General features: G+C 40.8%; 3 protein-coding genes across 6 annotated transcripts in view; 2 read left to right on the forward strand and 1 right to left on the reverse strand.

Moving 5' to 3' along the window:
- Window positions 1–26,281, reverse strand: part of LOC109038241 (uncharacterized) — a 68,205-nt gene that overhangs the window by 41,329 nt on the left and 595 nt on the right. For all 4 annotated transcript variants that reach the window (XM_072304759.1, XM_072304758.1, XM_072304760.1 and 1 more), the window contains exon 2: window positions 25,173–25,210. The gene's annotated coding sequence lies outside the window, so the exon portion shown is untranslated. The remainder of the gene's footprint in view (window positions 1–25,172; window positions 25,211–26,281) is intronic.
- LOC109036545 (uncharacterized) lies at window positions 13,198–15,427 on the forward strand. The gene is made up of 2 exons (XM_072304379.1): window positions 13,198–13,232; window positions 14,956–15,427. The coding sequence occupies exons 1-2, from the start codon at window positions 13,198–13,200 to the stop codon at window positions 15,425–15,427; spliced, it is 507 nt and encodes a 168-aa protein (XP_072160480.1).
- On the forward strand, window positions 16,020–23,591 carry LOC109036544 (uncharacterized). The gene is made up of 3 exons (XM_019050837.2): window positions 16,020–18,856; window positions 19,606–20,042; window positions 22,612–23,591. The coding sequence occupies exons 1-3, from the start codon at window positions 18,338–18,340 to the stop codon at window positions 23,069–23,071; spliced, it is 1,416 nt and encodes a 471-aa protein (XP_018906382.2). The 5' UTR covers window positions 16,020–18,337; the 3' UTR covers window positions 23,072–23,591.

The following is a 26,281-nucleotide window of genomic DNA, read 5'->3' on the forward strand; positions in this document are numbered from 1 at the left end:
CTTGAAGTTGGTGAAAATTTTACGAGAGAGCACTATCATTTCCGGTTCATCCATAAAATAACGTGTTTATCAGGAATAGCAAGTCTATTTTGCAAAATATAGTTCAATCCAGGTTTCATGCCAAAATTGCACGTGTAACACGATTCGCGCGAGAAAATTATCGACATCAACTCAGGAAGAACACCGTATGAGCCTTCAGACGTGCCCACATTTCTTTCAATAAAATCTTACTTTACGGGGAAAATCGTGAATTTTTTTCGTCAATTTTTCCGGCCAATTTTGTTCACAGTTTTGTTTAAAATATCTGTGAATGTCAAGAAAAAATACGCATAATTATTCTCAAAACTACATGTTTTAGTCGGGGCAATTTGGCAACTCTCGAATGTTCATACAGCGTTTTTCCTTGGCACGGCAGACGTCCTAACTGAGATATTTAATTTAACGCTTTTTTGATGCGTGAATTTAAAAACCCGCTCGTGAGAAAACAAAACTCCGAGTTGAGAACGGAAACTTCCACGGAAAATCTCGAATTACCGAACCTGCCCACGGAAAATCCGTACCGATCTTCCTAAATCCGTGCTTCGTCACTTCGTCAGTGTAATGTGTCCGTACTTTTTCCGTGCAGTAGACACCCTAATAATGTATTGATACGCCCGGTTTCGAACTTTGAAAAAAAAAAAAGTTAAGTTAAAAAATTAGTAAAAAAAGTAAAAATTTAGAGTTCAAAAAAATTTAATTTTGACTCTGATTATAATTTTTGGAACTTCTTGGCTTTGTTTTCCCCACGAAAGGGTGTGGACTGTGGACCCAGCATCATTTCTCCACCTTGTTTCAAATTTCGTCCAGCAGTCTAACCGAGCACGTTTCAAACTTTGAAGAAAAAAATTAAGTTAAAAAATTAGTAAAAAAAGTAAAAATTTAGAGTTCAAAAAAATTTAATTTTGACTCTGATTATAATTTTTGGAACTTCTTGGCTTTGTTTTCCCCGCGAAAGGGTGTGGAGTGTGGACCCAGCATCATTTCTCCACCTTGTTTCAAATTTCGTCTAGCAGTCTAACCGAGCACGTTTCAAACTTTGAAGAAAAAAATTAAGTTAAAAAATTAGTAAAAAAAGTAAAAATTTAGAGTTCAAAAAAATTTAATTTTGACTCTGATTATAATTTTTGGAACTTCTTGGCTTTGTTTTCCCCGCGAAAAGGTGTGGACCCAGCACCATTTCTCCACCTTGTTTCAAATTTTGCCTGGCAGTCCAACCGAGCACGTTTCAAACTTTGAAAAAAAAAATTAAGTCGAAAAATTAGTAAAAAAGTAAAAATTTTGACTCGATTATAATTTTTGGAACTTCTTGGCTTTGTTTTCCCCGCGAAAGGGTGCAGACCCAGCACCATTTCTCCACCTTGCTTCAAATTTTGTCTAGCAGTCTAATCTAGCAGTCGAACCGAGCACACGAAATTTGGGGCTTGGGCGAGAACTCGATACAGCAGCGCGTCGGAGCTCACTGGCGGGGAGCGGTAGGAATTTTCCGAGACTCGGAATCCGTCGGCCGGATGCTGGAGGCTTCGTTAGAGCGAATTTTTATTGAAATCAGATTCCATAATTACGGTGGCACAATGGGTCACTAAACCTTGTTTATTTTATTGAATATTCTGAAAATACAATGTGAGTAGATAACGTGGTGATTTTCTCGCATTTTTAGGGAGCCGAAATCGCGGAGAAAACCGCTTTGGAAAAATCTAAAAACTGCCAGACATTTCAAACGCACCCGAATGGCGGGAAACTGACAGTGTTGATGTACTGCGGTAGTCATATCGCAATCCTCTCTCATTTGCCTCTGATGTTTGTTAAAATAAAACGTATTTCGATGTGGAATTGTTGCTTGTTTATTACAGCAAACATGTGAATGAGATTCGAGTCTTGAATTCTAAAGATATAATTTCGACTTTAGTATTGGTCTTATATACAAATTGTATACGAAGAGTAGATAGACATTTGACGGACGTCGTGGAAACCCGTGCCCGCTTCTGATTGGTGCCGGATGACATCCTTCGGCGCGGCGCGAAACCGGGGCGTTTTAAATTTGCGTATAAGCTGAGCGATTTGAACTGCGCATTTCTCGGTTATTGAGTTACTTGTTTGCGTTTTTAATGTGCGCATCGTGTTCTGCGCGTCATTTTCCTTCAGAAAACTATATTCTCAAGTCAAAATTGGACGTAGTTCTACCAAAGAGACCTATGTGGAAGTGAGAAATATGGGGTGTGCTCGTTAGTCTCTGGCCGTAAGAGTGAATGAGAATAATTGTGCGCCAGTGACGTCAGCGGCAATGATGACGCCCGCGAGCGAGGGGAAGATGGTCGTCGGGGCGCTTTAACTCATGAGCCCTGTCCACAACGCTCTCTTGCCATGCCCGCGGCTCATGAGTTCCGCACTCAGCTCCACATAGGTCTGTTTGATAGAATGCAATATCCCGCTTTGCCAATTCTTCAAAAGGAACCACGCCCACTTTTACATTGCTTCTTATGCAGATTTCTAGAGCACACCCCACATTTCTCACCTCCACATAGGTCTGTTTGCTAGAAATACGTCCAATTCGTCCATGGTTTAGTGACCCATTTACGCCCGGGAGGCAGGGAGGAAATTCGAAAAATGCCGCCCGGTTCCTTTGACGGTGTGGGAAAGATGAGTGACACATATTAGATCGGGTGGCGACGCAAAGTGGATAGAGTCGATGGGGGAGGTCGGACAAAATTTGGAAACTTCAAACGCTTATAACTCCGTTCATACAAAACTTTGAGGTTCGAGAAGTGGTTCCATTGGTTTCCTCGTGAAATTTTCTTCTAGAAGCACCCCTAAAAATTTAAAAAATGATGAGATGAACATGAAAATTTTTAATTTCAGTCAAAAATGTCGTATCCAACCTCTCTACTTGACTCGATCCACCGCGCGACAAGGGAAAAATGTATTCGAGAACTGCGTCGACGATCGCTGCTACCGCGTCGAATAGTTTCCTCGTCCTAGGTGTATCACTCTTCATTGGGGCGTATTTCTATCAAACGGAACTATGTGTATTAAGACATGAGCCCTGAGACCCTTAAGAATACGTGCATAACAGGGCTCACGACATAATGCACATAGTTCCGTTTGATAGAATTACGTTCATTTGTGTAGCCTCGCGCCTCTATAGGTACTCTCTTCTCACCGAGAGAAAAATGACGACTTCGTTTTGATGAGCTCAACTTGTACATGTGGCGGGCTAACAGTTGGATTCCTCACCTTCTGGCCAAAGTACTCTAGCCAAAGTATCACAAGCTCCATGCGACGTTTTAAACTTTCCGCCGCCATTTTATTTTTTTACAGAAAAATTGTACAACGAAGCTGTCCGAGAATTTCACTGAATGGAGATGTTGCATGTGTGAGGGATTTGCGGTTTGCCTGTTGTTTCTTATGTAAAAGTTCGCGAGAAATACGATGGTGCCACTGGTCCACTGGTGCCTGTCAATGTATTTGCTCCCTATCTCTGCATGGAGAGTTTTTTTTTCATGTAGAGGTGGACTCTCGGGGTAGGGCGGGATATCCCCTCCATTTTGGCCTCACTTTGAGAGCTTTTTGAGCGCTTGGGAGTTGATTTCATAGAAAACCAGTGGCACCATAGTGTTTCTCGCGAACTTTTACATAAAAAAACAGCAGTCAAATCGCAAATTTCTCACATATGCAACATCTCCATTGTGTTCAACTTCACAAACTTACATCGCACAGTGGTCACAAATGGGGGAATTAGTGGACAAATTAAGATCCTCTGTCAAACTTTTTAAAAATGAAGTGAAACTGTTGGTCCCCAGTAGAGTTTAGATCCCGGAAAAATTCATGTTTTTAATTTTTTTAATTATTACTACATGTCAGACCGTATTGTTGATAGGACGTTGTTATAGAGTAGACTTTGTAGCATTATCTCAATAAAATATGCAAACTTTCAGAAATTAAAAAAAAGAAGGAAAAAATGGAGAGAAAAAATTAAAAGAAGATTTAAATAGTCAAAAAAAGAATTTAAAGAATTTTTCCGGGATCTAAACTCTACTGGGGACCAACAGTTTCACTTCATTTTTAAAAAGTTTGACACAGGATCTTAATTTGTCCACTAATTCCCCCATTTTTGACCACTGTGCGATGTAAATTTGTGAAGCTGAACACAATTTCATGCATTGATGACCGATAAGAACATTGTTAGCCATGAAAACTGCAGCAGACCGACAATTTTATACTTCCATTTCTAAAAATTTGACAAAGAATCCTGATTCGTCGACGATTTCTCCCAATTTTCGACCACTGTGTGACAAAAAAATTTTTGACATTGAACACAGTTAAATGCTTGGGGGCCCAATGAGAACATTTACAACCGAGACTTATCAAAGGTGTAACTTTTTCGTCCATTTTTCCAGTCTTTTTGCTGTAGAAATGCTATCCAGAATGATGGCGATTTGGCAACTTTGCCCCCTCATTTCTCAAAAACCGTGCGTATACTCAAGCTAAAATTTTTACCAGAGTTTTAGGGTATCATAAGGTATTGTTAGGGCTCGGTTTCATAAAAATCCCCGCTGGCCCAAATTGTGCCAAAAAACGGTCGTTATTGGCCTCGCTCTTTTCCCTGACATTTTCGACATTTTTGTCATTTTTCCTGACATTTCCCGGTTTTCCCTGACTTTTTAAAATTCCCTGACATTTCCCGGTTTTCCCTCACTGTGACAACTCTGTAAATTCCCCGGTTTACCAGACCGCTGGCAACGCTGTATAAGGGACTTGAATTCACGAAAATATGAAACGTCGAATCTTCATTTTCGTTCAACGTTGCCATATAACACGAGAAAAAATTAAATTGGGCGAGCTGGCAAAACCCCGCGAATAAAAGGTGAGTCTATAAAACTATTCCGAGTAGGCGGAAAATATGCGCAGCCTCGAATAGTCGTTGAAGAATCACAGTGATTGTCCATTGTGTGATCCGTTTCGTTATTGACAAGCAACATTTCCGTTTTTCAAGATCCGTATTCTGCACGTTCGTTGCGTTCCAGTCAAAAGTCCACCTCGTCACCCCGCTCGTCGTCCCGTGAGAAGGGAGCTTCGAATTTCACGCGCAAGATTTAAACAATTCACAAATTTCGAAACTTTAAAATACCTTTCCCCGTACACGGAGTTCGGTTTAAAAAAACCCGTGGAGGCGAACATCACTATGTCCACTCCTAAATCCACAGCAACTCTTATCTCAAAATGCATGGTTTTTCCAGCCCGAAAGTCGGACGTCGAATCCCTGAAGCTCTCGATGTCAGACATCTCACGGTTGGCGCTTGAGTACATTCAAATCGGGGTTCTGTTACCTCATCCCCCTGGTCTCTCATTCGATCGTCTCCTCACCTCCCTCAAGGAATCCCTTTCCACTACCCTCGCGCACTTCTCTCCCCTGGCCGGTCGCCTGGCGACGACCCCCGATGGTCAAATCCGCATCGCTTGTAACGATGCAGGTGTTGAATTCCTGGCGATGAATAACGCTGGTCTCTCTGTGGACAACGTTTTGTGTCCGGGCGATGTCCCAGACTGCGTCAAGGGCTTCTTCACTTACGACGAATTCGTCAACTACGAGGGGCATTCGAAGCCATTAGCTGCGGTTCAGGTAAAGTGTGCATTTTTGTATTTTGCAATAATGGCTGCTACTTTTGGAGACCCGTTCAGGCTGACATCAGCCTGAATCAGTCCGACTCAGGGTAGTTTATGAAACATAGACTCACGTCAGGCTGACTCACTTTTACTAGGGATAATGGACCACTAGACAAGGTACGAATTTAAGCAATCTGATACATGATTCTTAACCAAAATTTTACGTAAAACACGATTCTTACAGCAAAAATTACTGAAACCAACTTTTAACGAAGATACTAACGTTTTCGTTACACATTTGTTACGAGGAATTTGAACTGCCCGCTGACAAGAAACTCAAAGCTCTACGTGAGTCAAATCGCGCACTACAACGGTTTCAACAAGCTTCTCAATCGAGTAATATTCATGTCCCACCACGTGTTGCTCAAACTATAAGCAATTTGGTACAGCTGAGCCAGAGCGTCAAGATTGAGGTTGCCAGATTTTTATATCGTAGAGACTGTCATGATAACGTTTAGCGCACGATGTGAATCACGCAGAGCATTGAGTTTTCATGAGTGGGTGGTTTGAATTCACGCACCAAGAATCATTAAATATCTTTGAAAGGAGTTGATTTCGGTAGTTTTCGTTGTGCGCGTCGTGTTATATGTGAAATTTTAGTTAAAAAACATGTATCAGAATGTTGAAATTCGTACCTTGTCTAGTGGTCCATTGGACTACATTTTGCAATTAGGAACTATAATTTCCGGCCCGATTCAAAGACAACGAATATGCCATTAAAGCCCCTATGCACATAAGTGTTTTTTCAGTTGAGCCAGAATTTATAGCTCCAAACTGCAAAATGCAGTCCAATTGACCCTCTATTCCTCGTGCAGAGTGGAAGGTGTGGCAAACCGTGCCACAGGATGGGTTATGCGTTGCAGGTAGGTAAGATCGATTACTTAACATCGCACGGTGAGACTCGAGATTTTCAATACACAGATTCCCCGAAAGATAGAGACAAGATCATGCTGGTTAGCTACTTAATTAATTACGACGATCAGTAGCAACTCTATTTACGCCGGAGAGCAGGATATTGCCTTAAATTTTGAAATATACTTGTTTAAAGACTTTAAAATTTCGGGAGTTAATTTGGACCATCAGAGCTCAAAGGATTGGTGTTCGGAGGGAGATAATTTTGAATTTTAATGCGTGCAGCATAGGCTCATCAAACGACGAGTCGTAACACTTGCAATAATTAATCATCACTCTGGATAATTTGAATTCATAGGTTTGCTGCCTTTATGAGCGCTGAAAGGTCTATGACTTAATCCTCAAAATTACCGACATGTCTGTAATTTCCCTACAAAGGTACTCTACTCTCATGTATAACCAGACACGGTTCGTTTCAAAGGAAGGTAAATGAAATTGTGTTGCAGACTCAAAATTCCTTCGGGATCTTAAAGTAGGATGCTTACACAGTCATTTAAGCCTAAAATGAAAATATTCTGTCGAGCTCTTCGAAAATAAAATCGATTTTTGTGTTTTTGGCGCTAAAATGGCCTTCAAAGACGATCGATGATTCAATTCCGATGGGTTGTGCATATGTAAAATGGTACATGTGTGATGGGCTCTACGTATTTTTGGACCAGGAATCGATTGAGCAGGGTCCTGAATCGGTCCAAAGCTTCATTGACTGAAAAAATGGGCCTTTTTTGGATTTTAGGGGTGTTTTGGGCCCATTTTCCCCCAATTTTGGCGTGAAAAAACCTGTGCCATCATGGGTAATGATTATCGGGTCATTTCGGGCGGACCATCGAATGCACTTGGTCCCGAGACACTCCGGGGCTTCCGGAGTGATACAGGGTTTTCGAGATACAGGGGATCAAAGTCCCCGATTTTCACTCAATTCTGCAGGTATGTTCAATTCCGACTATAAATTGATTTCTGATTTAGATATCGAAGCGCATTTTGCGATGGTTGATTCAGCTAGTGAGGGTTTGTGAAATATGTAGGAAAATCCACCACACGTAGCTGAATCAACCATCGCAAAATGCGCTTCGATATCTAAATCAGAAATCAATTTATAGTCGGAATTGAACATTAAAATACCTGCAGAATTGAGTGAAAATCGGGGACTTTGATCCCCTGTATCTCGAAAACCCTGTATCACTCCGGAAGCCCCGGAGTGTCTCGGGACCAAGTGCATTCGATGGTCCGCCCGAAATGACCCGACAATCATTACCCATGATGGCACAGGTTTTTTCACGCCAAAATTGGAGGAAAATGGGCCCAAAACACCCCTAAAATCCAAAAAAGGCCCATTTTTTCAGTCAATGAAGCTTTGGACCGATTCAGGACCCTGCTCAATCGATTCCTGGTCCAAAAATACGTAGAGCCCATCACACATGTACCATTTTACATATGCACAACCCATCGGAATTGAATCATCGATCGTCTTTGAAGGCCATTTTAGCGCCAAAAACACAAAAATCGATTTTATTTTCGAAGAGCTCGACAGAATATTTTCATTTCAGGCTTAAATGACTGTGTAAGCATCCTACTTTAAGATCCCGAAGGAATTTTGAGTGGGCGACACAATTTCATTTACCTCCCTCTGAAACGAACCGTGCAGAGACAAGAGACCCTCCACTAGCCTCTTTAAAGCGATAGGTGGAAACTTCTACTTTCGGGGATTCAACACTTCCTTATGAACAATTGGCAATAAAATTGTGCAGAAAAATGTTGATTATTTTAGGATGATTTTGCAACCATGGTGTGACGTCACTAGCGAGTGTTGCGGGTTGCCTACCCATCACCCGCGTTGTCAGACTGAGCAGGAAAATCGTGATTAATTGTGGGTATTGTTGAAAAATTTGCGGGAAAATCTGTAATATTTTAGGATGTCTGATCTTACAACCATGGTGTGAGGTCACTAGCGGGTTGTATACCTATCGGGGTGATGGATAATCGTTATCAGTCTAGTAAAATCGGAGTTAATTTACTGGCTAATCAATGATGTAAAATTGAGCGGGAAAATTTCGAGAGTGTTTTACTGTATAAAATGATAGCCGTCTTTACGTGCTGTGACGTCACACCAAACAACATTGAAAAAATTAAGCGGGGGCCGGGTTGAATTTTCAAAAATGAAGACCAGCAAACGATTTCCTCAGACTTTTGACAAGAGCCGTGTAATTTAATCACCCCGTACAACGGTGAAAATTTCCGAAATTAAAGATCGAAAAATTCGAGTGTAATCTTTGTATGTATGATTACCTTTTCAAAATTATCCCGTGCAATTTTTCTGTCTACAGTCATCTAAATGTTCAATTTCGGAAATTTCCCCGTGTATAATCTCTTCTATGGATATCATCAGACATTATAGTTTGAAATTTTCTCATCTTATAACTGTTAGGTAATACTCTTAAACACCAACCGAAGGAAGGCGTGGAGAAAACTCTAACCTTTAAGGTTTCATATTAATTTTTTGTAAAATTCATGAGTAAACAGAAGATGAAAAAATATTACTTCTCCACTCGGATATTTCTTCATCTATTTCTTATATGGAACAGGTGTGAGGGTTCCACAGCAGAGGGAACCTATCTCCTGTTTAGACTAAATCCTAGGATTACCATGTGTTAATCCTAGAATTTAACTCAACATTATCAGAGATATAGAGCCCTGTGTCTGCTCACCCTGCATTATTTCATTGTAAATGTTAAATCACTCATTAGTTTAGTATCCCACCCACCCATTCTCAAAGTGAGAAAAAGGAAGAAAGAAAAAAACTCGGGTATTTACTCACTGACTCCACCCTTTATTTTTTTTTTTTTTTTAACATAGGTATAATATATAATATAACATAGAAAATATAACCGACCGAGAGAGAGAGAGTCCTATCCCTGGTATTGAATCATGCTCCCAACAATACCAGGGTAAGACTCGTCTCCCCCTCTGTGGCCCAATATTTGATCGTAAACACTCCCTCCCCCTCCTTGGACAGGTTATATCCACCTGGAACATTTTCAACGGTTATCTGCTGCTGCCTTGATGATATCCAGGTGGATATAACCTCTCCAAGTCGGGTGACAGTATTTTCCTGCATATGTCTCGGATCCATTATATTGATCATAATGGGGCTGGGGGTGGGGGTCCCTGCCCAAACGTTAAAATGGGACTGGATGATGGGGCAAATATGTTGGAGCTGCATTGTTGTTGTTGTTGTTGATGATGTTGTTGATGATGTTGCTATTGCTGCTGGTGGAGAGGGTGCTGTTGTTGCTGAATAAGATGGGTGGTGTGAGACCTGATGAGGAGGAAAAAAAAAATATTAGAAATGTAATAGATAAATGGATAAATAAATAAATAAATAGATAAATGGATAAATAAATAAACTCAGGAAAGGAAAAAATGAGATAAATCTCGTATTTTGCTCGATAAATCTCTAAAATCGAAATCTCCTCTGGGGTCGTAGGATTTGAGATTATCTAAAATCCCTCCCGCTTTTGTCCCGCGTGCGGTAAGTTTTCGACATTGCTGGCACATTCGATCACATTCGCAAACCCACCACTTGGCTTTCAAACTAATTTACCTATAAGCATAGGTAGAGGTAAATAACTAGAGCCACTAGATCCTACGACATTGACTTTATTCACTCTCAGCTCAGAGCCTATGATTTTACTAATGGTCCAACCCGAACCTTTTAGATAGAAATCTGCACTCTCTTTTTTGATACTGGATTCAAATAGCAAGTATGTGTTTTGGCAATCGGCTTCGTGATAAATATTGTAATTTTTTGTTTTGAGCGAGACCCCCTGAATTTCCCCCTCTCTCGGTAAAATGTATTCGGAATGAACGATTATATTAGATTTTATTGTTTGAAGTTGAGATAGCGCGTCTTTTAAAATTTGAACAATAAGAAATTTGATTTTTTTCAAGTGCAGATCCGTATCTAAAACGCTCGGGTCGGTATTTTTAATGAAAAAAGTCCGAAGTTGTCCCCGCGCGGCGGCAGGCATTTCGCGAACTTGCTCGTCGGATCCGAACAAATTCCGAAGGTAGTCGAACGTGCGGTTGTGCCGAGAGGTTTTTAGGTAGAAATCTTCGCAGATCTCACAAAAACGGGCGAATTTACCCTCTAAAAACCGAACTTCGACACCGAGCAGTGTCTCCAGCACCGCCCCCGCACCCGACGCCGATGGTGCCTCCTCATCCCCGATGACGTCATCCTCGTTTAACGAGGTTGATGATGATGATGCTGACGCTGTCACCGCTGGAAGAGGTGGCGCTCCCGCCCCCGGCACCGCTGGTGCCTCCTCATCGCCAATGACGTCATCCTCGTTTAACGAGGTTGACGATGCTGACGTTGGCTCCGCTGGAAGAGGCGTCGGGGACAAGACTTCTTTTATTTCTAAATTCTTACTTACAAAGTGATCGTACACTGATTCGAGATCTGAAATCGGAGGGCTATTGACGTATTTCGTCACGATACTAAGCCCTCTCTTTTCATTTTTACTCGAATCAGTCCTTATCAAGTAGCTATTAATTTTAATTTTTACTTCACTATAATTGTCTAAAATAAATCTAAGCCTATCTACAATTTCATTTTTTTTTATCGCGAAAAATTCGGGGAGATCGGTGAGTTGAGGGTCCTCATTTTTGAAGAAGAAAGATTTAACCGTTAAGTCCTCCACGGTTAAATCGGATTGGAAAAGGTTAGATATATGATCTACGCCCGAATCGTGGGCGTAGTTTTCCGTATAGTAGACATCACAGTAGTTGCAGTAGAAAGTAGGAGCCATTTTTAGTAGAAGAAGAAGAAGAAGAAGTAAATTTTGAAGAAGGAACTCACTTTTGAATAACAGCTAAAAACGAGGAGGACGGACGGACGGACGGACGGACGGTGGAAAGTGTAAAACAATGAAGTATCTGAAATTGATATAAAAAAAAAAAAAAAAAAACCATCACTTTTTCGGTAAAATGAAATACATTTTCACCTGACATGAAAACAAGTATTCTAGCAAACTCCCCGATTAAAAATGGTAAAGATGCATGCTGCTTGGAGAGAGAGAGAGAGAGAAACTTAATTTTTTTTTTCCTTTTATTTAAATTTCGATCAATAAATAACTCGATTGTTTCCGATTTAAAATTATCGATTTGAATGCAGTGGAAATTTTCGAATTGAAAACTGCTATAGTTCTAATAGTAAAACACATACACATAAACTCACCAATTTAAGATTTTAAGAATATCCCACGCACAGGTATGAAGCTGACGGGAGGTGAGAATAGGCGAATCTGTAATTGAGAGAGAGAGAGAGAAATCGGTTTTCAGAAGAAGAAGATTAACCATGTTTTATAAAAATTGTGGATGAAAACAGATGACTTCTCTAGAAATTTTCGATTTGAAATTATTAATTTGAAACTATTGATTTGAAACTATCGATTTGAAATTGATATTATCGATTTGAAATTATCGAAATGAATGTACTGAAAATTTTCGATTTGAAATTTTCGATTTGAATACAGTAAAACACGCAGACATATACATAGACTCACCAATTAATATTTTAAAAAATGAGACACGCTCGGGTAGGCGGATGGAAATATCGGACACAAGGTGAATCTGTAATTGAGAGAGAGAGAAATTGGTTTTCAGAAGAGGATCAAGCACGTTTTTTTATTTTTATAAAAATTTTAGATTAAAACAGATGATTTTTCTTCTAGAAATTATCAACTTGAATGAACTGAAAATTTTCGATTTGAAATTTTCGATTTGAATGAACTGGAAATTTTCGATTGAATGCATGGGAAATTTTCGATTTGAAATTTGAATTAAAAGAAGGCACTTTCGGTTTGGAATATTGCTTCCTTCGAGATTATCGATTAAATCAAGTCACTTTCGGGTGGGATAATTCACTAGAAATTTTCGATTTTCGGGTGATATATTTATCTAGAAATTTTTGGGTAATATATTTGTCTGAAAATCATTAAAACAAGTCACTTTCGTTTTGAAATATTGTAATGAAAATTATTGTAATGAAAACAAGTCACTTTCGGGTAATAAAATTCACTGGAAATTTTCGATTTGAAAACATGTAAGTAGACTCACCACTTGAGGATTACACGAACCAGGAGCAGAGGATAGCACACGCACGCAAACTGGCAGAGTGACGGTATGATGTTACCCTCGGGTTCATCCTCAGTATTTATACATGATTTTGATAAAGGAAAAAAATAAAATGTCACATCATGACCTTTCAAGTAATTGACATTTCAAGTAATTGATATAATTCTCACGGTCATGGCTCACCGAAAAAAAAAAAAAAAGATTCGGGTTATTAGGAAAGCGCAGCATCAAATATCACATTCCTCTCTTGTTAGAAATTCCGCAACGATTAAAAACGTAGATAAAAAAAATATAATAATAAATCAAATAATAATAAATCAAATACCTACCTGGGGGACTAAATTCAAGCGATGAAATCCCGCGACGATTAAATACGAAGATAATTATACAATTACCAACCGGGTGACTCGAAAGTCATAACCGTCTCGGTAAGATTCACTGTTTCCAAAAATGCATGATCCATTCCACGGGATGATTTTGAAAAGGTAATCATACATACAAAGATTACACTCGAATTTTTCACCGTTGTACGGGGTGATTAAATTACTCGGCTCTTGTCAAAAGTCTGAGGAAATCGTTTGCCGGTCTTCATTTTTGAAAATTCAACCCGGCCCCCGCTTAATTTTTTCAATGTTGTTTGGTGTGACGTCACAGCACGTAAAGACGGCTATCATTTTATACAGTAAAACACTCTCGAAATTTTCCCGCTCAATTTTACATCACCCAGTAAATTAACTCCGATTTTTCTGCCCCGATTTTACTAGACTAATAACGATTATCCATCACCCCTGATAGGTATACAAGCCGTAAGATCAGGCCCCGCTCAATTTTTAAATAAAAGTCTGGGGAAATCGATTGCCGGACTTCAATGTTGTTTGGTGTGACGTCACAGCACGTAAAGTCGGCTATCATTTTATACAGTAAAACACTCAATTTTACATCATTGATGGTATATCACCCAGTAAATTAACTCCGATTTTACTAGACTGATAACGATTATCCATCACCCGTAACGTCACACCATGGTTGTAAAATCAGACATCCTAAAATAATCCAGATTTTCCCGTAAAATTTTTCAACAATACCCCTCAATTAATCACGATTTTCCTGATCAGTCTGACAACGCGGGTGATGGGTAGGCAACCCGCAACAGTCGCTAGTGACGTCACACCATGGTTGTAAAATCATCCTAAAATAATCAACATTTTTCTGCACAATTTTACAACACTGACAACGATAGGTAGGCAACCCGCAACAGTCACTAGTGGCGTCACACCGTGGTTGCAAAATCATCATAAAATAACCGACATTTTTCTGCACAATTTTACAACACTGGTAACGATAGGTAGGCAACCCGCAACCAATCGCTAGTGACGTCACACCCGGGTCATGTGACATAGGTCTCGTCTTAAAGGTCAAGACTGGTAACGATAGGTAGGCAACCCGCAACCAGTCGCCAGTGATCTCACACCGGGGTCACGTAGGTGGCGTCTTAAAGGTCAAAAGTGGCGGTATATCCCTATTATCATACTACTTTTGGGTGATTAGCATTAACTTATCTAATACATGGTGTCTAGTTTTCTTGATAAAGCTGATTTTCTGATTTTTCCCTGAGTTTCCCTGATTTTCAGGAGCTCATTCCCTGATGAGAGCCCGAAATTTTCTTCCACTTTCCCGGGATATTCTCGGGGAAAAGGAAATTATTTTCCAGAGTTTCAGCTATGAATATCGATTCTAATTAATCTTTCAGCCATTTCTTCGGCGCACATTCAAAATTTTAATTCAAGAAATGTTCCTGGGTGTTCCGAAATGATCCCTGGGTGGTTGGAGAAGAGATTTCCGGTTTCCGGAACAGATTCCCTGACTTTCCCGGTAAATTTTCATTCCCTGATGAATCCCGGTTTTCCCCGGTTTTTCAAAAACTAGACACCATGATCTACACGGAAAAAAATTAAATGTTGATTTGGCATTTATACTGTTAAAAAGATGTCCGACAAGTTTCAAATGTTGATTTTACATTTGAACAAATATTAACGTAACCGCGCCTACTGCAAAACGAACAAATTTAAATGTTATGTTAGCATTTTTGTAATATAAAATCAGCAACTGAAACTTGTCGGACATCTTTTTAACAGTATAAATGCTAAATCAACATTTAATTTTTTTCCGTGTAATACAACTATGTTACTTTGCCTTTATTTTCTTCAGGCTGAACCCGAGACTGGACCCGCATTACTTCGGCAACGTGATCTTGGGAGCGACGATTTCCGCCTCCGCCGATGACCTTTTGACCCGGGACCTGGGATGGGGCGCCGGGTTGATCCACGAGACCGTCGCGACCTGGGACGATTCCACGGTGCGCCGCGAGATAGCCGCGTGGGAGCGGGAGCCCAGGATGAGCTTGTACGGCATCGCCGAGGGTCCGACGATCTCGATGGGGAGCTCGCCGAGGTTCCCGATCTACGAGGCGGATTTCGGGTGGGGGCGCCCTCTGGCGGTCAGGAGCGGGCGCAACAATAAGTGCGACGGCAAGGTCATGGTGAACCCCGCTCGGGAGGGCGACGGGGGTGTCGTCTTGGAGGTGACTCTGGCCTCCGAGACCATGGCACGACTCGAGGCGGATGATGAGCTCATGCAGTACGTGTCCATAGAGAAAAAAGAGGTTGTGGTCGAGTTTTGAGGACTTGTTTACCCCATCTGCGGGCCGATTATTGAAATTTATAGACAAAGCTATAGACAGAGAAGACATAAGGAGTATAGAGTGATCCTATTGGTTGAAATGGGTGGTTCATATAGACAAAGGGGGTAAATGATGGACTAACTATCGGGTCTCTCGTGGTTAGTCCGTTACCTACGTCCTTTGTCCATCGCAACCACCCGCTTCTACCGATAGGATCTCTCCATATCTCTTCTGTCTCCTTTGTCTATAGCTTTGTCTATCAATTTCAATAATCAGTCCGCTGCTGTGGTAGCGAAGAGGGCAGTAAGTGGAAAGAAAGTTTTGAGAAAACGGGCTCAGAAACGTCTCACCGGAAAATTGTATGCAAAGAAGCCTCCGTTTCTTGTCGAATGGTCACTAATCGTCCGAAAGACTCCTCGAAGTAATTTGAATTATTAAAAATCGACGAATTTTATTTCAATTGCATTAAAAGGCATTTTTCATTATCATGCTAGCTTATTGTCAGGCAAGACAGCCGTAAGTGCTATCTTCTGCATGCTTTCGTGGTTACGTTTCGGACACACAACTAACACATTTTCAGGTTAGAAATTGGCAGAAGAGGGCGGAACTTTTTTTGAAAGCACTGTTTGCATTGCCTCTCTCGAGGAATGTTGTCACTTACTGCTGTCTTGCCTGAAACTGCGTCATTTTTGCGCACTTGCGGTTTTCTCAAATGGCTCGTTTTGATACAGTTAGGCTGAATTTTGCAGTTTTAGCTATTTCAGTGATTTCGTCGGAAAGAGACTAGACGAATTTTGAAGAAATCTCGATTTCGAACACGTCCCTACTCTCTTTATAATATGTACGGATACTCTAGACACAATACGGCGGCGTCGACATTCTAGCAAAATCCAGCATTTAAAATATGAAAAACAAACCATAACGTCCGTTTTCTTCGCCTGGCTCAACTCAAAATATTGTAAGAACTTTCCAAGGATTATTACTTGTTTCCAAAAAATACACTATTTCCAGGAAAATCGATGACAGAAAGCGTCTGTGCCTACCTACGCCATCGATGAAATCCGAGATGCCCGGAATATGACCACCCTCTTTTATTCTCTATGGTGAAAGTCGTTTGTGGTGACGGAATAACGGGCACTACAGGAAAAATAAATTTAAGTTTTTAGTGTTCCGAACTCAGCCTTACTTTAAACCCTTTCTCATCCATAATTAAAACTCTCAGTGAAGTGCATCAGATAGGTGCCTGAGGGAGGGGGCATGAAGAGTTGAAGCATTAAGTAAAACTCTCAGTGAAGTGCATCAGATAGGTGCCTGAGGGAGGGGGCATTAAAAAAAACCCTTCTCAATACTGTATCCTCGGTCATCGTTTCAGCTATTTTGTAAACCTTTTTTTTTTTTTATTGGAGTCTTGAACGCGCCAGATTCTTTAAGCGAAAACTGAAGAAAAAAAGAGGGACCTTTGAAAATGACATCAACTGCTGCTTACAATTTAAAAATCACAATGACTTTTCACTACTTTAAGGATCGCGAACACATCTCGATCAAAGACATGTTTTGGTTGATCTCGTCTAAAAAAATGTAAGTTAAGATTTGTAGACATTGCAATGGAAATACGATTTTTTTAACATTAGATATCGGTCAGCTGTTGGGTGGCTATATTCTTTCAGAAGTGAAATTGTCTCTGTTAATTGAAAATCGGGGAAAAAATCGTTGGTTTGGTAGAATATGTTCCATATCTAGATGTTTGTTTACTTTTGATAATGGTTCAATTTAAATAATGATGCCATTCCCTCTCAGATTCGTCGCAAAGGCGTGAAGCTGCCACTGGAGTTAGGTTAGATTAGGTCACGCAACTAAATCAACCTCGCGGCAATGCAAGTGGTATCACACTGAAATGAAGGCGCGCCACTGCGATGCAGATTTCTTCTGCAGCTACAGTTGGCGGAGGATTTCAAGTTTCTGACTTTTCTCTTCGGTACCCGTATATGGGTGCGTTCAGCATGTCGATGGCTAAAGTTGACACTTGCGCAACTTCGATTACGACGTTGCAAATCTCAATTCGAGTTTTATTTTTTCACAAGGAAACCAACAATGACAGAGATATTGAAGCCATTTCAGTACATTTCAATATCATACAGCAGTTGGATACAGAGGTACAAAAAAAAAAACAGAGAGCGGGTGATTCAAATTGATCAGAGAGTCTCTTAAAATTTTATTTTCGATTTCCCTGATATTTGGCACACGTTAGATTCAACAAAACAGAATAATTAAAAATTGCATCGAATGTTTGAAAAATGCGAGGAGTACTCGAAATTTTCTGACCAATGACCGATATTCCTGGAATTTCCCTATTTTATCTCATACCATCGAATTTCCTGATATTTTCTGGTTTCTCCTGACGGTAGACACCCTAAGCTGTATACGATGTTCTTTTCATATTTTTGTTGTGCTTCAGTCAATGGTCATTCTCATTATTCTGCTCTTCATTAAATGAAGAGGAACATTCGAATTCAGTTGCCCATTCCACAATACTCTAATTAAATCTCTCGCAGCACGGAAAGTATTCTTTCATATGAAAAGATAAAATTTTACCGAGGCGCAAGGAAACGTTTAATACCTTATGCAATTCCAAATGAAACCATTAAAGTAGGACATAATGTAATTCGAACACATGGAAATGATTTTATAAAATCATCGATCATACTAAAATTTATGACTATTATTACGAATATATGTAATCATATTAAAAATACCAAAACAACCAATTTTTCATTATTTCATTGCAATATTGATATTTAATTTAAATCGAGTTTAATACCTTTTGAAATTTTAAATGAAACTATTTAAGTGTGATTGTCTGTATATATCTTGACGAATCGACTAGGGCAAAACACCTCAGATTTAGACGACATGAAACAATTTCACAACGTCCAAATATTCTCAATTGTAGATAGAATTTTGATGAAAAAAACCAGTAGATCGCATAGCACCATGCCTACGCCTACTACGTCTCCCATTCTCATCTCGAAATGCATGGTTTTTCCGACCCAAAAGTCCAAAATCAAAAGTCTGAGGCTCTCAGTTTCAGACATATCGTGGTTGGCGTGTGAATACAACCTAAAGGGAATTCTGTTACCTTATCCACCTAGTATCTCCTTTGAAAGTCTCCTTACCTCACTCAAAAAAGCCCTTGCATCTACCCTTGACCACTTCTACCCTTTGGCCGGTCGCCTCGTCACGACCCCCGATGGCCAAATCTCCATCGCTTGCAACGATGCAGGGGTTGAATTCCTCGCGGTGGACAACGCGGGTCTCTCTGTGGACGACATTTTGTGTCCGGGCGAAGTTCCTGATTCTATCAAGAACCTCTTCACTTACGACAAGTTGGGTGACTATGAGGGACATTCCATACCACTGGCTGCGATCAAGGTAAATTATACATTTTAATTTTTTGCTAGTGTGTCTGCTATTTCCTACGTCCTAACCTTTTATACTCTAAGTTGGGAAGTGGGAGTGACAATATCTTCTAACTTTTGGAAAAGTCCTGTGACTTTCCCGACTTAGTAAAATTCTCTGATGCTTGCAGGTTTTCTACATCTTCACTGACTACCGCAAACCCTGCTCGCGAAATCTCAAAATTCGTTCATTTTTCATCCAGACTCAACGAAACCATTGACCGCAATGTGCCTCTTGACTGTTTTCTCTACAAACTTTCGCGAAGAAAACGAATCTTATTACAGCGGAAAGTCCGCAAAATTAAGGAGAAAATGCGTCAATAGGATTGCCAATTTGTTCACGGAGAAAAAAACTTCGTGCGTGGGACCCGAAGTTTCTAGGTCATATGGATCTCTGAAGTTTTCGGATTGAGCATCTGGACACTTTAGGTCCAGCTGCTGAGGTTTGGATCACACATCTGAAACTTCAGTTCTTACATCTGAAGTACTTCGGTTCTCACATCTGAAGTACCTCAGGTGTAAGAAATGAAGTTTCAGATGTGTGATCCGAGCATCGACAGCTAGGCCTAAAGTGTTCAGATGCTCAATCCGGAAACTTCAGAGATCCATATGACCTAAACTTCGGGTCCTACGCACGAAGTTTTTTTCTCCGTGTTTGGGGGCTCTAAAACTGAAAAATGTGTGTAGTTACGCCCTTTTAACAATCGGGCGACGATTTCTCAGGTAACGAAGCTAGCCGACGGTGTTTTCATCGCTTTCTGCACGAATCACTCGGTGGCGGACGGCCTGTCGCATTGGGACTTCATCAACACCTTCGCCGAGATCAGCAGAGGAGCCCCAATCTCAACCTCACCCGTCTTCTCCCGCGACACGCCCCTCAACCCCCGGGCCGTGCTCCCGTTCCCGCCGGGCGGACCGACCGGCAAGCACCCTTTCGGAGGCGACGCGTCGTTGACGGAGCGAGTCTTCCATTTCAGCGGGGACGCCATCTCGAAACTCAAACAGAGGGCCAACGAGGGATATTCAGCGAGATCGGGGGGTACAGAGGACCGTGGTGGGATTACGTCCTTCCAATCGCTCTGCGCCCTGATGTGGCGGTCCATCACACGAGCTAGGCAACAGACAACGCTCTTCCGGATGTCGGTGGACTGCCGCAACAGGTTAGTCTTACAAGCGGACTGATTATTGAAATTTATGGACAAAGCTATAGACAAAGAAGACATAGGGTGTGTGGAGCGATCCTATTGGTTGAAATGGGTGGTTCCTATCGACAAAGGGAGAAAACGATAGACTAACTGTCGGGTTTCTCGTGAGTTGCCGTTAGTTAGTCTATTACCTACCTCCTTTGTCCATTGCAACCACCCGCTTTCACCGATAGGATCTCTCCATACCTCTTTTGTCTCCTTTGTCTATAGCTTTGTCGATCAATTTCAATAATCGGGCCCGAGGTCTGATAGATGAGAAACCGGATTTTGGTGATAACTAGCGCATTGTGCGTCCGAATTAGGCTCTTGGACGTTCCTGATAGCTGATGACATACTAAAGGACGCTAGATTCACAGATTTTGTTTATTTTGATCAGTGTTCATTCTGTGTCACCTTGAATACGAGAAAGTCAGGCGCGTTCTGCGATTTTCATCGTACAATCGATAAGTTCGGTCGAACGTGAAAATCGCAGGTCACTCGTTAGGTTGCCTTACTTCAAACCACGTGCCAACAAAGCTAATTCAGATCTTTTAAATTTGTAAATGTAGCGTTCTTAAGTATATTTTCAGCTATCAAGAAAGTCCAAGGAGACTTAATTCGGACTTGTCTCTCTGATTCGGACGCATGATGGGCCAGTTATCACTAAAATCCGGTTTCTTATCTAACAGACCGCGTATTTGGATAGCGCTGAGGGGGTTCTTCAACACCTCGAGAGGCGATCCGATAGGGGATCGATGGATTGAAAGTTTGACTAAATAAAGAGGTTGACTCTCAACATAGCGTGGAATATCCCCTCCATTCCGGCCTGAACTTTGAGAGCTTTTTCTGAGCTTGATAGTTTTTTCACAGAAAACAAGTGGCACCATCGTAAATTTACAAAAGAAAAAGTGCTTAAATCGAAAATCCCTAAGAAATGCAAAAACTCCATTGTGCTAGCTCACTTTTTCAAACAAGGAAGCGAAAGTTTCGAATCGAATTCTTACTAAAAAAATCACTGAAGTAACCTTTCAAATACAGTGAAATGATACGAGATCGAAGATCTATTCATATAGGCCAGTCATTCCCAGAACCAAAATGAGAATCTTCTGTGCACGACGTCAGCATTGCTGGCGCGAAAGCCAGAAAGCTGGGAATCAATTGTTTTCTTATGCACTGGTAAAAAAAACACATTGGATCTTGAGTCCAGACTCTTAAAAACATCGACAAGAAAAATTCTCTTGATTCAATCGGATTTTTGCTTAAATCGAGAACCAAGCCTCTTAATTTGAGCGGATTTCCTTTTGATTTAAGCTTAAATCTGATTGAATCAAGAGTATTTTTGCTTGTCAACGTTTTCAAGAGTCTGGACTCTAGATCCAATGTGGTTTTTTTCCAGTGTGGGAGAAGGCTAATTTTGATTGATGAATAATTTAAATTTCTTACAATCAAACCGTTTAAAGCTCTTTGAGAGGCGAAAAGATCGTTTAGACATTAGCTTTCAGGGTTTCAATTTTCCTATATTCACGTTTCCATATTTTTAAACGATTTTTAAAGTCAGCGCTGTGCGAGCCATTTCGCAGTACAGGTTCGGCGTGTAAAAATGGCCGATGTAGAGTCAACTGTAAAAATGAAAAAACACAATTCGGCAGAATCGAAAACCTGAATGCTAATGTATAAACGTCCTATTCGGAAAGTTTCACACGATTTAAAAGTAAGAAAATTAAAGGATTCATCAATAAAAATTAGTATTCTCTCATAAATAAAGCATCGTTTCCGACACTTCTGGTTATCGCAGCAATAATTTTGACGTCAAGCTCCAATGAACAGGGACGACCCCGAGCGGGGAAGTCTGCGCAATGACTGACCTATACTGCCATTCTTAGGAAAAACGCCGTACGAACATTCGAGAGTTGCCAAATATCCTTCGATAAAATGTTCATTTTTTTAGGAAAGTTATGAATACTTTTCCTTTAGACTTTCAGAATCTTCAGGTAAAAGTGTGAAGTAAATTATCTGAAAAATTGGGAAGAAAATATTCATAAATTTACCAGGAAATTCACGTTTTATGAAAGAAAATTTGGCAATGCCGGAAGGTTCATACGGCGTTCTTCCTTACACGGAGAAAAAAACTTCGTGCGTGGGACCCTAAGTTCAGGTCATATGGATCTCTGAAGTTTTCGGATTGAGCATCCGAGCACTTGAGGTCTAGCTGCCGAAGTTCAGGTCAGACATCTGAAACTTCAGTGCTTACATCCGAAGTACTTCGGTTTTCACATCCGAAAAACTTCGGTTCTCACATCTGAAGTACTTCGGTTTTCACATCCGAAAAACTTCGGTTCTCACATCTGAAGTACTTCAGATGAAAGAACTGAAGTTTCAGATATCTGACCTGAACTTCGGCAGCTAGACCTTAAGTGCTCGGATGCTCAATCCGAAAACTTCAGAGATCCATATGACCTGAACTTGGGGTCCCACGCACGAAGTTCTTTTCTCCGTGTAGCACGGCGGTATGTGGGTAGATCTTGATGAGGTCGATTCTCCCCAGGTTGGAACCGAGACTGGACCGACACTACTTCGGCAACGCGATCCTGGGCGCGGAGATTGCCGCCTCCGCGGAAGATCTCCTCGCCAACGACCTGAGTTGGGGCGCCGGGTTGATCCACGAAACCGTGGCGACGTGGGACGATTCCACGGTGCGCCGACGGGTGGCGGAGTGGGAACGAGAGCCCAGGGCGATCCCGTACGACATCGCCGAGGGGCCGACGATCTCCGTGGGGAGCTCGCCCAGGTTCCCGATCTACGAGGCGGATTTCGGGTGGGGGCGCCCTCTGGCGGTCAGGAGCGGGCGCAACAACAAGTTCGACGGCAAGATCACCGCCTTTCCGGCAAAGGAGGGCCATGGAGGTGTCGTCTTGGAGGTGGCGCTGGCGCCAGAGACTATGACCAGGCTCGAGGCTGACTCGGAGCTCATGCAGTACGCGTCGCACAGTGGATCGAGTCTGTAGGAGAGGTCCGACAAAATTTGGAAACTTTAAACACTTATAACTCCGTTTTAAAAAAAAAAATTCGAGGTTCTAAAAGTGGTCCCATTGGTTTTATCGTGGAATTTTCTTCAGAAAGAGCCTTATAAAATTGAAATTATGACGAATTAAACATCAAAATGACCCAATATTTTCGCTCGTTTCATACCTCATTACACACATATTTAAGCGGCTCGCCAGCCAGGGTAATACACCGGACGGAACCCAAGTCATTGTTGGAGTGTGGCGCGCCTTCAATCCAGCTGCCAGCAACATGCTTACACCCGTGGTCGAATAGTTGTATCATTACGCCTGCCGTGAATGCGTTCAAATATCCTTTCCTGCATGCGTAAGGGAGCGTATTTAGCTCCGATTGCAACGTTACAGACCTGAATTAACGTCTTTTTTTCAATCATTCCTGTCACGAAAGGCAAATACAGTTTTTCCATAGAATTTCCGCGGATTTTCTTCAATCGCCGGAAATTTTGACGCAATATTTTCGCTCGTTTCATAGCTCATTACACATACATTTTAGCGGCTCGCCAGCCAGGGTGAAACACCGGACGAGACCCGAGTCATTGTTGGAGTGTGGCGCGCCTTCAATCCAGCTGCCAGCAACATGCTTACACCCGTGGTCGAATAGTTGTATCATTACGCCTGCCGTGAATGCGTTCAAATATCCTTTCCTGCATGCGTAAGGGAGCGTATTTAGCTCCGATTGCAACGTAACAGACCTCAACTCGTGCCTTATTTTCAATCATACTTGTCACGCGAGGCAAATACAGTTTTTCCAAAGAATTTCCGCGGATTTTCTTCAATCGCCGGAAAGCAGCTGTAGTCAAGAATTTCATGTGCAACCTCTGTCTCTGACGACTTGATCCACAGTGCTGTACTCAAGGAGAAATAACTCAAATTTCTACTGATCTAAGGCCTTGTCTCCACGGACGTTTCATGGGATTTGCCACAACTTCGAATCGCAGGAATGATACTTCCGGGCTTTTTCCTCCTTTTAACAAAGCCACAAAATTTCCTCTCATTCCCACTGAGTCGCTCTAAGGACTCGACAAGTAATCAACTTGGTACTGTCATCAGGGTAGGATGAAGGAAAAGAAAGATGGAAAGATTTGAAAGTTCACGAGACTGTGAAATATTGCATATTTTACGAGGGCTAGGGTATGCAACCCGCACTCGAACACATAAAAATGGAAGTCTTTACTTTTACATTTTCCGAAACATGAAGATGAGCTGGCATTTTTCAATATCTTTCATAAATTTCTGAAATTTCATGAAAAATTTCATGTAAAATTCTGACAGTACTGTGAATAGTATTGACTAATTCGATACTTTTCCTAACTTTGCTCATGAGATTTTTCCATGGGGCAAATCCCATGAAACGTCACACGGATACAACGTCTACTAGGCTACTATCATGCCGTATGTAAGTACTCTGCTGTGCTCAAGAAAAACGCCAAATGAGCATTAGAGAGTTACAATATTTCCCGTCATAAAAAATTTATCCTGGATGTAAGTTATGAATATATTTCCTTGAAATTTTCAGATATTTAAGATTAAATTGAGAATATGACTTTCTGAAAAATTGGAGTAAATATTCCTCATTTACCCATAAAATTTGTACTTCATCAAAAGATATTTAGCAATGCCTGAAGGTCAATAAAACGTTTTCCTGCATACGTCAGTATTGTTGTCGGCAACACTCATTTTGTGACTAGATTCACCCTTGTTGATTAATCCCGAATAGATGGACAGATTCAAGATAGTGTTCAGAAAAGTGCCTACTACTGGTACAGGGACATTGCTAGCAGATGTAAATGGCTTAAGGCAAAAAATCCAGACCTTCATTGCAATGTTGAAAAGATTCGAATTATGTATTATTTCCATCAGGAAAATTAGTGAAAATGGTTCCTAACAATTATGGGTAATTTTTTGTCAATTAAAAAATGGAATAAAACATGGACATTGAGCAGACTCTCACAACGTCGCGATCTAGGATATTGACCATACTCGACGAGTTGTCCATACTCTCCCTACATAGGTACTCTAAAACTAAGTATAAAAAGCAGCTTACCATTGTGGTAATTTGCGATCCACAGTGCTGCCACTATCCTGAAACAAAAAGCAGTTGTTTCAACATTCAAAAGTTGGTGAATCATCAAATGGATCAAACATAAGAACGAGAGCCATTGTTCGAATCGCAAACTGCGTGGCATCCTCTACCTGCGTAGCAATAAGGCGAGCCACCTTCGATTGTCTGGTGGTTCCCACAAACTTTTGGTTTTAGCGCTGTTAGATTTCCTACGCATCCGTGTAATCTCCAGCAATTGCCAGAGCAATCTCAAGCAAATTTTATTTTCCTCGTTTTTGAAAAAATATGGGCATTAAAATTTCATTGGAATTCAAGCGACATCAGAAGTTGAAAAAGAACTATTGCTTTGAGATATTAACACACTGATGGCCATTTTAAGGTTTCAGTCTTGAATTTCCCAATTGGAGAGAGACATCCTCAACCTAGATTTGAACTAGGTATGGCATTCAAAAATGCTGTCGGAAATTAAGTAATGTCAATCTTTCCAGCGTGACATCAACAAAAATTTGATTCTCTTCCAGTGCCTGGTGGCATATAATTTCAAGATTTCAAGATTAATTTATTTCAAAAATTTAAATTTACAAAAGTAAAACAAAACAGCTCTATATGCCAAAAGTGAGCTTGTGTGGCATATGTTACTAAACCAAATAAGATAAACAACAAGAAAATAACTAAACAATGGTTGGCATAGCCTGACAGAACAAAAAAATAATATTTTTAAGGCTCTATAGTAAGAGAAAAATTTACGACAAAAAAAAAAAAAAAAAAAAAAAAAAAGTGAAATTGTAGATGCAGAAGAAAAACAAAGTATGAGTGAATAACTATAACAAGTGGTAACTTAATTTAATCTAGGGTTTCGAAAAAATAATTATCTTATGAAGAATTGTGCAACTTGGTTTGGGTGATCTGATGACTTGCTTACTTAAATACGAATGCCCAACCTTTCAACCCAACGCTCAATGATCCCCAGATGTTTATGAGATGGTAAAGGTGCGTTTGGTAGCAGTGGCAAGGCGAGAAATAATCAACAATCGATATCCCACATTTGAAAGTATGGTAACACATTGATTATCAAGGTGTTTGTTGCGAAC

This window comes from Bemisia tabaci, chromosome 9, assembly GCF_918797505.1.
Source record: "Bemisia tabaci chromosome 9, PGI_BMITA_v3".
NCBI lineage: Eukaryota > Metazoa > Arthropoda > Insecta > Hemiptera > Aleyrodidae > Bemisia > Bemisia tabaci.